This window comes from Perissodus microlepis, chromosome 9, assembly GCF_051167445.1.
Source record: "Perissodus microlepis isolate ML-2025 ecotype Zambia chromosome 9, ASM5116744v1, whole genome shotgun sequence".
NCBI classification, from domain to species: domain Eukaryota; kingdom Metazoa; phylum Chordata; class Actinopteri; order Cichliformes; family Cichlidae; genus Perissodus; species Perissodus microlepis.
Genome location: NC_140469.1, coordinates 5,837,461 through 5,852,747, shown reverse-complemented (window position 1 = coordinate 5,852,747; position 15,287 = coordinate 5,837,461). Strand labels below are relative to the sequence as shown.

At 39.1% G+C, this 15,287-nt stretch overlaps 1 protein-coding gene and 1 long non-coding RNA gene across 4 annotated transcripts; both read right to left on the bottom strand.

Moving 5' to 3' along the window:
• Nucleotides 1–10,186: 10,186 nt before the first annotated feature.
• Nucleotides 10,187–11,472, bottom strand: LOC146379925 (uncharacterized). Its single transcript, XR_014801255.1, has 4 exons — nucleotides 11,247–11,472; nucleotides 10,878–11,045; nucleotides 10,597–10,752; nucleotides 10,187–10,397 (listed from the first exon to the last, which is right to left on the bottom strand). It is a non-coding gene; the product is annotated as an uncharacterized LOC146379925 (long non-coding RNA).
• Nucleotides 11,473–11,732: 260 nt separating this feature from the next.
• LOC146379924 (uncharacterized) lies at nucleotides 11,733–14,323 on the bottom strand. 3 transcript variants are annotated; one of them, XM_084938833.1, is made up of 9 exons: nucleotides 14,208–14,279; nucleotides 13,980–14,059; nucleotides 13,529–13,618; nucleotides 13,253–13,431; nucleotides 13,064–13,157; nucleotides 12,296–12,652; nucleotides 12,104–12,217; nucleotides 11,938–12,029; nucleotides 11,733–11,830 (listed from the first exon to the last, which is right to left on the bottom strand). In XM_084938833.1, exons 2-8 carry the CDS (start codon nucleotides 13,980–13,982, stop codon nucleotides 12,012–12,014), a joined length of 855 nt encoding a protein of 284 aa, XP_084794959.1. In that variant the 5' UTR covers nucleotides 13,983–14,059; nucleotides 14,208–14,279; the 3' UTR covers nucleotides 11,733–11,830; nucleotides 11,938–12,011. The 3 variants fall into 3 exon arrangements, with proteins under 3 accessions (XP_084794959.1, XP_084794958.1, XP_084794957.1); XM_084938832.1 differs by having other exon boundaries at nucleotides 13,529–13,761; nucleotides 14,208–14,273; XM_084938831.1 differs by having other exon boundaries at nucleotides 13,529–13,761; nucleotides 13,980–14,323.
• Nucleotides 14,324–15,287: the final 964 nt, after the last annotated feature.

The window sequence follows — 15,287 nt, the reverse complement described above, 5'->3', positions numbered from 1 at the left end:
AGAGCAAAACCATGAATAACCAATAATCAAGAAATAGAACTCCAACACAAAACACTGGGAAGTACCCAGGACCATAGCAGAATGCAGGTGCAAGGGCCCTCTACTGCTGGTTGCAACTTTAATTAAAGCTTTGCATCTTTCACTTCCTTTTAATTAGTTTTTAATATTTGTTTTCAGTCCAGTTTAGCTTCATAGGGTAAAAGATGAATTTAGTTTATAACAAATTAATGTTAATTAATTGTTCAGTAAACATCGCTCTGATGGACTGTGAAGACCTCACTCTATTATACAGCATTTCATTATATCTGCCTATCATATTGTTTGCCAATAGATCAAGGATAATACAGGGATATGTATCTATTAGATATTTTGCATTATTTTACATTTTCTTCTCAACAACTCGCCGTCCTTCATTTGTAGTGAATGCAGGCTGTCAGTGTTGCTTTACCTCAGCTGTGCATATGCCAGTGAGAGGCACTGCTCTCTCCCTCTCTGTCCTCTTCTCTCAGTCTTGGTGCCCAAAAGTTAAATGTAACAGTAAAAGTGTACATTTGAAAGGTGCATTACATATGCAAGACTTTATTTGGTGATCTTTTTCATTTGAGTTCATTTGTTTTTATTATTTTAATTGAATTGACACATGTCATATTTACCTTAGACCATACTTGCCAACCTACAGCTGTTACAGAGTTAGGGAGACATTCCAAAGGATTGTTGGGGGGGAGTGGTATACACACACACACACACACAACAAAACTTTAATTTTACAGTGTTTATTTATCAGATAAAGTAAGTTAAATTTCACCGTTATTATTGTCCGGCTGGAAACAGCAGGGGTGTCAAAATTCAGAGGCCATATCCACCCGAGGACCGAGGCCTTCGCGGTCTAAGTGGGCCGGGTCCTCCGAAAGCCAGGTAGGCTGAAGTGAGCGACTGTGAAATTGGACGGTCAGAATTACGTCACGAGCTCTCTCGGTGGAGATAAACTCTGCCGTCTGCTGCTTGCTATCTAAAATATAACCGGACTTAGGCGTAAATTCTCGACCATCTCACACTTCTGTTTAATCGGTTTTCTGTTTGACGTTTATTCAGTTGTGTGAAATACTCAGGAATCCTCCAGATCGCTTAATAAAGTTTTATTTTTATTTTAACTTTTTATTTTGTACTTTTTCCAATTTTATAGTACATGCAAACAAAAATATGAAAATAGAACACAAAAGAAACAAACTAAAAAAATAAAGGACACCTAATCTGTGGAAGAGGGGAAAAAAAACAACAACGAGGAGAGGTCCCTGCCTTATGGGGCTGAGTGAGTCTTATAGGCTATCCATTTTGTCCACTGTTTTCGGTGTTTGTCAGATTTCAGTCTCAAAGTGTAGGTCATTTTATCCATTATATATATGTCCTCGATTACATCAGTCCATTCTTCCAATTTTAAAGGGTCACTTTTCAGCCAGTTTTTTGTTATTACCTTTTGCTTGACAACAACATAATTTTAAACAAGTAATGGTCCTCCTTTCTTACATTTTCCCATATTCCAAAATACATTACTCGTTCCTCACACAGCACGTCATACCCCAGCACTTTCTTCATTGTTACCGCAATGCTTTCCCAGTAAGGTTTGATATTTTTACACTTCCAAAACACATGAGAATGATTGGCGTCCCAGGCTACGTCCACACGTACCCGGGTATTTTTGAAAACGCAGATTTTTCTATGCGTTTGCACCTTTCGTCCACACGTAAATGGCGTTTTCGGTCACTGAAAACGGAGATTTTTAAAAACTCCGGCCAGGGTGGATATTTTCAAAAACTCCGTTTTTGAGTTTACGTGTGGACGAGGTAAACGGAGAAAACACAGCGTCAAAGGTGTGCGCATTTTTTTGACGTCACACTGTGCGCCACGTTATTGTTTCGGTGAAATGAATTTCTACAATGGCGGACGTAGACAAAATACGTTACTGTTAATTTTACTCTCTGCAGTGTTCAAATGCTTACACATACACACACAGTTACTGTCCCTCAACACATATGACTCAGTTCCGCTTCTATGCGCCATCTTTGTTTACTCTTTCCCACCCAGGCTGACTTCTGATTGGCCAACATTTCTACACGGATAGGAATATAGCGCCACCTGCTGCTTTGGCATGTTCCTAGCAGCGTTTTCCTTCGTTTTTGGCTTTTATGTGTGGACTGGATTTTTTTTCTAAACGAAAACGGAAAATCTTCGTTTTCAAAAATACCCGTGTACGTGTGGACGTAGCCCCAGTCTCCACATAATCTCCAGCATTGTTGGGGTGTTTTCAGCTGCTTGCTTTTGATATAAGGAGTAATAAAGAACCTAATCACATTTTTCCAGCCATATTCTCTCCATCGTCTAGAGCTGGTGGAATTATGCTGTGTGAGACATACGGATCGCCAGTCATCCTCTGACAACTCAAGATGTAATTCAGATTCCCACTTTTGTTTGATATATAATGTTTCATTCCTATTCAAATTTTGCAGGCCATTATATAATTTCGATAAAATTCTTGATGGAGGATTTTTATATGCACCTGTTATTATTTCTATTATATGGCTTCCTTCTCTCAAGAACTTCTTCCTAATTTCTGTATTGTAAAAATGTCTTAATTGAAAATACCTAAATAAATCTGATTTATCCAGTCCAAATTGTCTCTGTAGATTCTCGAAGGATTTGAATGTTGTCCCGTCTATTAATGTGCACATTGCTGTAATTCCTTTATTGACCCATCTTAAAAATGTACTATCCCATTGTCCACTTTGGAATTTTCGAGAATATGCAGGCCAAATCAGCAATTTACAGTCTTCTATAATTCTATATTTCTTCACTATAATCCACCAGAGTTTAATAGTGAATTCAGTAATGAGATTTGTGTTCGTAGACTGGATAGTTTCTTCTCCCAATCTTGCTTGTGGATGACATGATAAGCAATAATTTATCTCCATATGCTTCCATTTTGAGGTGTAATCCGGTGAACACCAGTAAACAATATATCTCAGCTGGGCTGCATAGAAATATTCCTTGAAATTCGGGAGGGCAAGTCCTCCTTTTTCTTTTCTTAATTGGAGTATTTTAAATCTTATTCTTGGCTTTGTCCCTTTCCAAATAAATCTACTAACTAATTTATCCCAACTACCAAATTGTGCATCTGGTATATGGACTGACAATGAAGTGAATAGATACAGTAGTCGAGGAAGCACATTCATTTTTATTACCTCTATTCTTGAGCTAAGGTCCATGACAAGCAGAGCCCATTTAATCAAATCTTTTTGGATTGTATTACTAATCTTTACATAATTTGCCTCGTATAGTGTACTTATTTCGCTAGTTAGATAGACACCTAAATATTTGATCTTATTTGAGTCCCATTTTAGTTTATATTCGTTTTGAATTGATTCTTTGGGGAAATAATTCAGACAGAGTACTTGAGTCTTTACGATATTTAATTTATATCCTGAATTTTTGCCAAAATATTTTAATGTATTAATCAACCGAGGAAAGGTCGTGTCAGGATCCTGTAGGTATATAATTATATCATCAGCAAAGAGACCTATTCGTTGTTCAATTTTAGAAACTAAAACCCCTTTTAAGTCTGCACTTTGCCGTATATACTGAGCCAAAGGCTCGATATACAGAGCAAAAAGGGCTGGACTCAGGCAGCAACCCTGCCTGGTTCCTCTGAAGAGCTCAAAACTGTCTGTCAGGTCCCCATTTATTTTAACTCTAGCCAATGGCTTGTGGTACAAGGATTGTATACACTCGATGAAGATACTGTTAAAGCCCATTCTCTTCAAAACAGCAAAAAGAAATATCCAAGAGACTCTATCGAAGGCCTTTTCAGCATCTAAGCTCACTAAGGCTGTTGGGATTTTCTCTTTATTAACTTCATTAATTATATGCAATGTGCGTCGTATATTATCTTGTGTCTGTCGCCCCTTAATGAACCCTGTCTGGTCTTCATCCACCAGATCTGGGAGAAACAGCTCTAAGCGTCTCGTGATTATGGATGTAAATAATTTATAATCCACATTTAAAATAGAGATTGGGCGATAAGAGTCACAGTTTTCCTTGTTTTTACCTTCTTTTGGTAAGACTGATATAATGGCCTCTTTCCAAGAGGGTGGAGTTTTAGCGTGTTTTAATGTCCAGTTAAAGGAATCTATCAAAATAGGAGCCAAAACCTCTTTAAAAGTCTTATACCACTCATTGGGATACCCATCACTCCCTGGACTTTTATTAGATTTCAATCTCCTTATTGCCTTATCCAGTTCTTCCTTAGTGATTGGTTTAGTTAAAAATTCATTTTGAGTTGTCCCAATAGGAGGAAGGTCTAACTTATCCAAGTACTCTTCAATTTCTTGTCTGTTTTTCTGGTCGGGTTGATTATACAATGTTTTATAATATTTTTGAAAGGCATTTTTTCAATTCAATTCAATTCAATTCAATTTTATTTATATAGCGCCAAATCACAACAAAAGTCGCCTCAAGGCGCATTTTTTATCTGTATTGGTTCATATAATAGTTCCTTGGTGTTTGGATCTCTAATCTTATTAACTGCATTACTTATTTGTATTGATTTTAACCGTTTAGCCAGTACTTTGGTTGCTTTGGAACCAGACTCATAAAATGTTTGTTTTGTGAATCTCAGTTTCTTTTCTATTTCCTCCATAGACAGATCGCTCAGTTGTTTTCTTACATCTTTAATGCTTTCAGCCAAGTCGGCACTCAAATCTGTATGCTGTTTTTTTTTTAAATCCCTTAATTGTTGTTCTAATTTGAATTGTGTGAGCTTTTTCATTTTTTTTTATATGGGTAGTCCTTGATATCAGATACCCTCGGATTACTGCTTTAACAGTATCCCAAATTATTGTTGGATCCATCTGTTCATCCTTGTTGTCAGCAATACAGACTTGTAATTCTTTTTTAATCTCTTGTACCACAGATTCATTATTAAGAATACCAGTATTTAATTTCCACAATGATTTCTTATTCTGATTATATAAGTGAATAGTCAAGTGTATCGCGTTGTGATCTGACAGATCAGCTATACTGATATTACACTCTATGACTCTATGTTTATCGCTTCTATTTATCAAAAACAAATCTATCCTTGAGTGTACCTTATGGGCTACTGAAAAATGTGTATAGTCCTTCTCCAGAGGGTGTAATTCTCTCCATACATCGCAAGTTTTATTGACTCTAATCATCTCAGCCAAACCGATTTACTCACGAATAAATAAAGCACTGAAAAAAGCCAGACAATAACATTTTTAAGTTATCTAAGTGACTTATCATGTTTAACCTGAGTAGCGAAAAACCGCGGGGGTTTGCTGCTCTCGCCGGCTCGGATATTTAAGGTTTACACACCTACATTCTTGCCTGAAAATTATGGAACTCCAAAGTGTTCAAAATTAAATAAATAAATAGGTCATGATGAAATAAATAACTATGTGAATAAATAAGACACAGATATGTAATGTGAGAATGATATTGTGAAATAATGGAACACATTTTGAAAAAAAGCTCATTATTGTGAAATATATTGCATTCTGCTATAAAAATGTACTTATTATTGTGAAATATTATTTCATGGTCATTATTTTTCACAATAATAGATCTTTTGTTTTGTTGAAAATGAAATTGGATATGCTGTTTTGAGTCAGCATTAGCTACAAAGCCATCCATCCTCCTCTTCATCTCTGCTTCCTCCTGCATCTTCCTCTCTGTCTCTGCTTCTTCCTGCATCCTCCTCTCCATCTCTGCTTCCTCCTGCATCCTCCTCTTCATCTCTGCTTCCTCCTGCATCCTCCTCTCCATCTCCACATCCTGCATCTCCCTCAATTTCTACGGTGTACACCTCGGATGTCCCAAACAAAAAAAGGACAAGGAAAGGTTAGACGTTATGGTATTGTAAATGTACGAAACACATGACAGGTTCGTTAAGTTTGTTAAGATTTCTTTTTCTTAATTTTTGCATTTTCTCCAGTTTTACAGACCTCATGTAAATATTTCATTTGTTATTTTTCAGAATGCCGAAAACACCGTACACAGAAGATTTTCAAATATGAAGAGATAGTAGACAGGAGAGTTTTAAATGTAAGTAATTTAGCCTGCTGTTGTGCAGATGTGTTTGCGTCTTTTGACTTCCCGGATTTGAACTGTGCCTGACTGACTATCCATAAGCTTTTGTATTTGATGAATCTACACTAATTCAGCCACTGAGTCAGGATTTCACTCCAAATAGGACATTAAATAAGAACATACCACCTGATACGACCTGGTCGTGCTGCCTTTCTGATGTTTACGTTCTTTAAAGTCCTCCTGACATCATGCTCAGAAGGAGTGATTGATGTGGAGGTGCTCCTTCCCATTCAGTAACATCTGCTTCAGTTAGTTTTGCTTGTGAGCCACAATGTAAGCAGTGTTGCTTTGCTGACATGCACTCGATGCTGGCAGTACAAGCATTGTAGTGGTTCTTATGTTTTTGTAAACTAATTGTATAATATATTGAGCCATTCAATAGTACACAAATGTTTATAAGCTCCTTTTTGTATGCATCTTGCATGTCTTTCTGAATTAATTGTTTGTTTATATCATGTTTTTCAGGAAAAAGAAGAAGTTAAAGTCAAGTGGAAGCCCTGCTCAACATGGTATGTAGTAACAACTTTGTTGGACGGGAACAGACATTCATATTGTTGATAAATAGTTATCACCTCAATTTGAATTCATGTATTTGGACTAAAGTAAATTGGGAGCTTTTAGCTGTCAAGCTGCTCTTCTGTGAGGAGCTTGATAGCTGTCCACCTCCAAAGTCCATTATGAGTTTTGGAGGTGGACATGGTCAACACTTTTAAGAGTAGGCATAAGACTTTACTTCTTTATAGAGCTTATAGTTAGGGCTGGTTCAGGTCAGCCCTTAGTTATGCTGTAATAGGACCAGACTGCTGGGGGTTAGTGTCCCCCCCCCCTCTCTCTGTCTGTCTCTTTCAGGGTTATGCAGGCTCAGTATTGGTTGAAGATGCAGTCACGTCTCCTTTTACTGAAAACTCTCCCCCTCTCCCTCACCACCATCTGTAAACATACATGTCTCAGTAATGCAGTTCATGCATGTTACTAACTAAACTTCTTCCCTGGAGTTTCTGTGCTCTCTCATCCAGCAGGTTCCGATGGATCGTGGCTGCTGCTGTGGTCCTGCTTGACATCTACTACATATATTATTACTCTCTGACTTGATTTGATTAATTTATATTACAATGAAGGTGTATAAAGCATGACATGAATATAGAAGATATTTCATCCTAAAAAATTGTCATATGTCACAACCTAAATTATCCTATTTTGTGTGTGGTTGTCGTTGTTGTTTGTTATGTTTTTCTCCTGACAGTGGCAAAGTGTGGGATGACACATGGGAACCTGCGCAGTTTTACACACAGTAAACCAGGCACCACAGGTCGCAGAGATCGCACAGTTCAGTTTGTAGTTCAGCATAAAAGTTCAAAATAAAATGTTTACTATACATTTCAACCAGTGTCAGTCTCTGTTTCACTCTCTAATTGTGGCTTAAGTACCTAACACATTCATGAATCTGATCGATCAATAATATCTTCCCTGCACTCGATATCTCATAGTTTTACATATCAGCCAACATTATTGTCTACATCCTCATAAATATAGAAGTGACTTGCTTATTATAACATGTTACAAGTTAAAGTAATACTGCACTGCACGTATAGTAAGTAACACCTACTGTGTATGGGAGCCTAAAGCAAAGTTAACTGCACCAGTACCAGCTTCAGAACATATTGTATATTATATGTTTCTACCTTTTTGTAATATGTCATGTTTAGATGCAGTGACAATTGCACATTTGGAGTTGTGGTCATATGTGGTTTTTATATACAGGGTATTAGAAAAAAATTGACATTTTTTGCTATTTTTCTTGTTTGTTTGCACATTATTATTGTGTACATATTACATATGTAACATTATTGTTAATATTATTATTAGATATCAAAGATACAATTTGATTAAGGGTTTTCCTGTCATAATTTCAATACAAATGCAATTACACACGTAAACAATAAAATCAAAATAAACTTTTAAAAAGTCCGTTGATCAAATGCTGATTTTCAAAACATTCTAGAGGAAAACAGAGATAAAATAATCTGAACAGTAACAGTGATCTTGGATGATGATGGAGGCTTCAATGGATTATTCTGTTTCAATCAATAGGTTCGTATCTATGACAATAATTTGATAAGTTTAACAGGTTGGTTTAGGCCTGGCAATATTCACAAACTTTAATTTTTGAAGAATGTTTATCTTTTTTGGGATGAAGCTATCTGGCAAAATGACACAGCCCTTTAACCTCATCTGTATGTCTATCATGTGGCTATGATACTGGATTTTGGTTTGATGCATATGCAGGTTACAGCTGGGGAATGGCAGTATGTTGTGGATTGATTTGGCATGTTCAACCACTGTTACACCAAACTCTCTCACTTATAACATGATAAAGGCCTCTTACTCAGTGTCATGGATTTTCTGTAGTTTTGGGGACACAGGGCCAAAGTCTGAGGCAATAAGTCAGATCAAAGAAGGCAATGTTTCTAAAATGGGAGTTTACTTATGTCATTATATATATCCAGGAATATGTGCCTGAGGATAGTTGTCATGAATTCAATATTAAATCAAAGTATTCCTTAATTACCACAGCTGACACGAGTTCTCCATAGTTGCCTGCTGTCTCAGGATCTGTCTCCAAAAAGGACCAGGGAGCGCTAACATGTTATGTTCTAAACTGATGAAGAAAATGCACATTAAACATAACATAAACTTACTGAGTGAATTAATGTCAAGAGGATTCCTTTAGCTCCTATTGGGTTGGTTCCTTGATCAATGCAATACAGAATCATTAATCTGGTTTTATGTAATGTCCTTAAAACATGTCAAAATGAGGCTCACTAGTCTGTGTGGCCTCCATATGCCTGTATGACCTCCCTACAACACCTGGGCATGCTCCTGATGAAGTGGCAGATGCTCTCCTGATGGATCTCCTCCCAGACTCCAGGACTAAAGCATCTGCCCACTCCTGGACATTTTGTGGTGCAGTTGGTGGATGGAGCGAGACATGATGTCCCAGATGTCCTCAATTGGATTCAGGTCTGGGGAATGGGCGGGCCAGTCCACAGCATCAATGCCTTCGTCTTGCAGGAACTGCTGACACACTCCAGCCACATGAGGTCTAGGATTGTCATGCATTAGGAGGAACCCGGGGCCAACCGCACCAGCATATGGTCTCACAAGGGGTCTGAGGATCTCATCTCAGTACCTAATGGCAGTCAGGCTACCTCTGCCGAACACATGGAGGGCTGTGCAGCTCCCCAAAGAAATGCCACCCCACACCAAAACTGACCCACTGCCAAACTCATGCTGGAGGATGTTGCAGGCAGCAGAAGGTTCTCCACGGCATCTCCAGACTCTGTCACAAGTGCTCAGTGTGAACCTGCCTTCATCTGTGAGGAGCAAAGTTGCCAATCTTTGTGTTCTCTGGCAAATGCCAAACATCCGGCATGGTGTTGGGCTGTAAGCACAACCCCCACCTGTGGACGTCGGGCCCTCATAACACCCTCATGGAGTCCGTTTCTGACCGTTTGAGCAGACGTGCACATTCCCTTACCATTCGTTTCCTACTCTTTTACTTCTTCTGTGATGACGGTTGCCTTTCTAGATAAGCAATTTCATTTGCTCTGGGGCGAGTCACTGGCTCAGGTGCATTCTGGGACTGTCAGTTCACCAGTGTGCTGGCATGCTTCTTAACAAACACACCACTACAGCAAACATCTCAATTGTACTTGTTGATTTCTTCGACAAAACACTGAACAAAAAAATTTACTTGTGAGTGTGCTGCCTGGTGCTTTTAAATTTTGTGATAATTTGAGCAGCCCAGAAAGCATCCCATAAATTAAATTATGTTATCGTATCTGAACATGTACACTAGTCATTAAATTAGATGGGAAAGAATGATTCAGGGTAAACAACTGCACCAAGGAAATTCCATTTTTCTTCTCAAAATGTAAAATGTCTGTTGAAAAATCACATTAAACAGAGATGTGATTAACTTTTTATTTTACCAAACATAACATCAATCATGACACAATCAGTCTTCATCAGAAGTGCTCAAATCACTCTCAGTGGCATCGTCTGGAATGTCTTCCTCCTCCTCCGAGTCCATTTCCAGGAGTGGTTGGTGGCTGAGGATTCTCTTGTACACGTCCTTTACTTTGAGCATTTCAGCTTTCAGTTCACTTTTTTTTTTTTTTAAACCAGGCTACAGAGTCCCTTCTGTGCATCCTCCGACATGCCAACAAAGGAGGCTGTAAAAAGAACAAAACAAAAAAACCTCACCTCATAAACACAAGGAATTAGGATCCTGTAATTAAACATTTTTTTAAAAGGGAGAAGGCAGTGTTAGCTAGCAATCTAGATATAGGTAAAAGATCCAGTAAGACTTTAGCATCTGCTCTTATTTTCAATCGATTCATCAAAAAATTAATAAATAAAAGATGTCCTTACAGTCTGAGGAGATTGTCCCCAACACCACAGATCACATTCGCAACACTGTCCAGTAATGCCGCATCTCCCTGCAAAGGATCATCTCCTCCTCTCTCAGGCGCCTCACAGCCATCACCTTCTCAAAGACCTTTCTCTTTGTCCGGAGGTCAGCAGCAGCTACAGTTTAACAACATCAGATGGGAAAACATAATAGCATATTATGATTCAAGAACAAAACATTCAACTACTGCTCAGATACTGGGAGTTTGTTTAAAAAGGATATTTAGAAATCAAGAGCTTACGTTCACTTGTGCTCTGCCAGGGCCAAATGTCGGTCAGCATGAGGGCATCACTGGATACGATTTGCTTTGTTGGTTCAGCGAGCTTGTTGTAGTCGTCAACAGCAGCCGCCAAGCGTTTCTTCTCAACTAAGATGACCTTGCGAATTCTGTGTCGCCTCTTGTTGCCATCTGTAAATAATTATAAAAAATTCACACCTTCACATAATGTATATAGTTACATTTTAATCTACACTCATCAATTTGTTTGCTAGAACAAATCACATCCAGCTCAAACAAACCTGGATCTGATTTTATTCTGTTTACAAAGTAGCTGTACAAGCTGTACAAACTAAGTATCAAACGGTCCATTTCAAAGAAACTGGGACGTACCATTTTGTCTGTAAAGACTTTGTGTTCGCACTCTGATGATGGCGACAAGCTCCTCTATTCGTGCCTGCAACGCTCCAAGGCTGCCATCAGTTTGATCACTTTCTAAGTGAGAGGAATATTAATCAGAATACAGGATGAGTAACAGTCACCAAACTACAGTGGACTCTGTAATCACTGACTTGATGACATTCATTATAAGACATCTGTAGCCTTCATGTGCTGCATTATCATTAGATAACAAGTATGTTGGTGTTCAGGTTTATAAAACCAACTAGTACGACATCATTTCAACCCAGGTTCTATCCAATTTGATGAAACGCAACAACTCTGCCATAAATTCTGCTTTTACAAGGCTTATTTTTCATTGTTTGTTGACACTGTCAGAAAGATCTTAATTCTACCTTAAGTTCTTTAATGAGGCCATGGTGGGTCCTATTGTTATACACGAGTGCATTATATTGAGACTCACCTTCAGCCCAAGTCTGCACATCGGCCACCCATTGCTGCAGTGTGTCGTCATCCACACCCAGCTCATTTTTGGTCGCATTCAGGCTCTCCACTTGTTCTCTAAGGATCCTTATGATCTAAGAATACATTAATAAATGTCATTCATATTGACATTAAAAGAGTACTGGTGTTTTTCCCCCATTACCACAACATTAAAATGGTTTTTGAAAAAAAAAAAAATCACCTTTAGATATCTCTGGCTCAAAGTGCGGCCCAGTTGTTCCACTTTCCTTTTGTTCCAGCCCAAAGCCAGGAGGGTCAGCATGTCTGTTCGCCCTGCATTTCAGTTAGTATACAAATAAGAATTAATGAGCAGGAGACTGAGTGGAATCTCAGACACGGACACATACCTGCTTTAGACATGTACTTGTGATGGCCGCCCTAGACAGGAAACTGTTTACTTGTTCCACCTCTTCTCCAACTGTTGAACCGGCCCCATCCTGAAACGCACCTCCCCATTTGATCTATAGAAAGGAGGTCACAATACATGACTGCTGAATTCATTCAACCTTATAACAAAATGTCTACAAGCTGCAGTATACCTCGCATTTCCAAGTGTGAGCCTTTGCATGCATGACGGAGAGAAAAGGACGCATTGACAAGAGGTTCCTCAGCTCAGGGCACTGCTGAGCCACCTTGGTTAAATAGGGGAAATATTTACAGGCCACATCGGAGCAATGGAACGTAATATGTCCTGGGACGTTAGCTGCCAACTTCCTCTGGAGAAAAAGGGGGTAAGCAAAGATCTCCCCTCGAAACATGTTCAATGCAGCTAAGAGGACTCCATGGCGACAAACAGCTATTTCCATGCCCTCTTCATCCAACTTCCCAGTGGACTTTTTGGACGACTCCTTTGCTGCAGTCCAAGATGAAGATCCGCACAACCCTTTCCCCGGGACCTATACACTCAAAGATTTTAACATAAAAGACATGGCATGATTAAGCCCTATCAGGGACAAACTTTTTAAAACAAATGCATAACAATTAGCTGAATTAGCCTTGAGTCACACAAGACCTCATATCTCCCCAGGACAGCACTGATAACACAAAATAAAAATCATGTTGTTGTTTTTTTTTTAAATACACATGGTGACAAAATTAAGTACACATTAAGATAAAGTAAAGTAAATAGTATTACGACAACACCAAGAGAAAAATAAAATAAATATCCACCCATCCATATATGTACACACACACACACACACACACACACACACACACACGCGCGCGCGTATGTGTATATGGTTATGGCATTAACGTCATTTTAACAAGATTAACGCTAACAGCACTAATATATATGTGTATCTTACATGATTTGTGTGTCTCTGGATGTATTTCACAAACTCAGCAACTTCCTCATCTTTTTCAATGAAGACACCTTCAAAGTTCCCCTGCTCTGAAGTGCTGAACGAACACAGTGACAGTTGTTTGAAAAGAAACATTAAAATACATTTTTCTACAAATCCATATTTGACTTATGTACGCAATGCATAACGTACCTTGCATTAGACTGAAAGCGATAAAGCTTGCGGTTTCCATCAACTGAGACGGCAAGCATGTCTGGAGTGCAGGCGGGGCAGCTAAAGCATGGCTCCTTGCACATCCTGTCCACCTCAAACTTTACAGCACTCCACTCCAAGAAACTTTTACTGAAGGTATCAGCTGATATTCGGCCAGTCTTTTACATAGAGGACATACAACAGAATATTCAAGGACAGTCATCATAAACATTGATTTGCACAATTTCCTTAAACTTGGCAAATTTAGAAACTCACCCTTCCAAAATGGGCTGTTCGTTCATCCAGCATTTTGACAAATGCCTTAAGTGACATCCCTGGTGCAGCCTTCTTAATGTCATAGAAAGACTGAAAGACATCCATTGAAAACAGGGTGCAGAAATTTAAGGTGCCAGGCCAATATCCACTACCCAGGATGTCCTTAACTGAGGGGGACCACATTAGGCCACAGCTGGTGCAGCTCACCACTGGCAGTGCAAGGTTATAACGGCCTTTAGAAAGGATAAGGATAAATTCAGTCATGGCTCAAAGCATTCATTTTTTTCATGTTGTTTTCAAATCGGTCTGGTAAATCCAAATGACCTTTGACAGGTGCCCACATATACTGCGGGCCGAGGGTAATTCAAACCAAGATAGCAATGCACAATTTGCAATAAAACCTCCAAACACATCTATTGTGTATGTAGTGTGTGACAAAAGGGCAACTTACCATTTATGGTTACAAGAGCCACAATTGCGCCGGGTGAAACCTCAACGTTACCTGCTGGGCAGTCACACACATGGTCTGGCCTTTGCACAGGCAACAGCCGAACTAACATTAAAACACACAATATATATAAAAAGAATTAGAAATTAACTGATACACAATAAATATACAATAACAGCACCCACTCATACTCGTACATAGCAAGAAATGCATAAGACTTAAAAACCGTACCTATTGGCTTGTGAAACTCTGATGAAGGCTGCAAAAACCCTCCTGTTACTGCCTCTCTGTTGTGCAGGACAAAGCGTGTGTGAACTGCAATATCACAGTCAGCACAAAGGAATGGAAGAGGCAGGCAGTCCAGACACCTCACAACTACTTGTTTGCCACACTGACACACACGGTGTGACTGTGGATCCAGGGTAGCTAACATATTGTCTATAAGACAAGGCCTGGCCTCTTTCCACTTTTGCGAGGACACCATATGACCACGTGGCATGCAACTAGTACTTCGACTGGTTGATGGTCTGAGGAATAAAATCTCCCTGTCTGTCACGTTTTTTCCAGCGCACTGGTCTTGGCTGAGGTTCACTCTGTGCATCATTCTACACAATTAACAAGGAAAAAAGGGAACACCTAAAATACAGTCCATGATTAAAGCAAAGATTATCAAACATCTTTGTTTGGCCTGCTAAAATGGCGCCCCGGCGGCCACGCCCCCTGCCGTCACATCACGCTCCAAAGCCCCATAGACAATAGAACCAAATTTTTAAAAAAAGAAAAAAAAAAGAAAAATTTTAAAATAGTTGAATCTTTAAGACAGTCACTTCATCAACACTCTGACATGTCTCAGAGTAAACACGGCAAAAGCCAACAAGCTTACGCTGGCTTTACTACAATGTATCACCAAAATCCAGAGCCAAATTCTGATGAAACACATTTCCAGCTTCCACTCAAGAGGAAGCGAGGCCCGAATTATGTTGCACAGAATTGCAGAAGTGACGACAGCTGCTCTCCACCAAGGAAAAAGAGACGAATCTGTGAAGAAAAAACTGTGTTGAAAAGACAATACAGTCAGATTTCCAAAGGCAGCAAAAACAACTCTGAGAGCTACTCTCCAGAGAGAAAGAGGATGAGAGTAGACACTGAGAAAAAAAGAAACAGCAGTGACTCGGAGCATCCAAAAAAGTTCTTCTTCAAGGACTATCCAACTCCAAGTTCAGAAAAAGAACAATATGAACTTGAGTGATACCAAAAACTCTCAAAACACACCAAAAAACAACAAGAGGCCAGGACAAGCACCAGTGACAC

Bases quoted from the DNA above. Each gene is read 5' to 3' on its own strand.
- LOC146379924 (XM_084938831.1), bottom strand. From the start codon at position 14,088: ATGTTAGTTCGGCTGTTGCCTGTGCAAAGGCCAGACCATGTGTGTGAC. The intron at 13,762-13,979 runs GTAAGTTGCCCT...TCCTTTCTAAAG, and splicing joins GGCTCTTGTAACCATAAATG to GCCGTTATAACCTTGCACTG. The intron at 13,432-13,528 runs GTGAGTTTCTAA...TCTATGTAAAAG, and splicing joins GAACAGCCCATTTTGGAAGG to ACTGGCCGAATATCAGCTGA.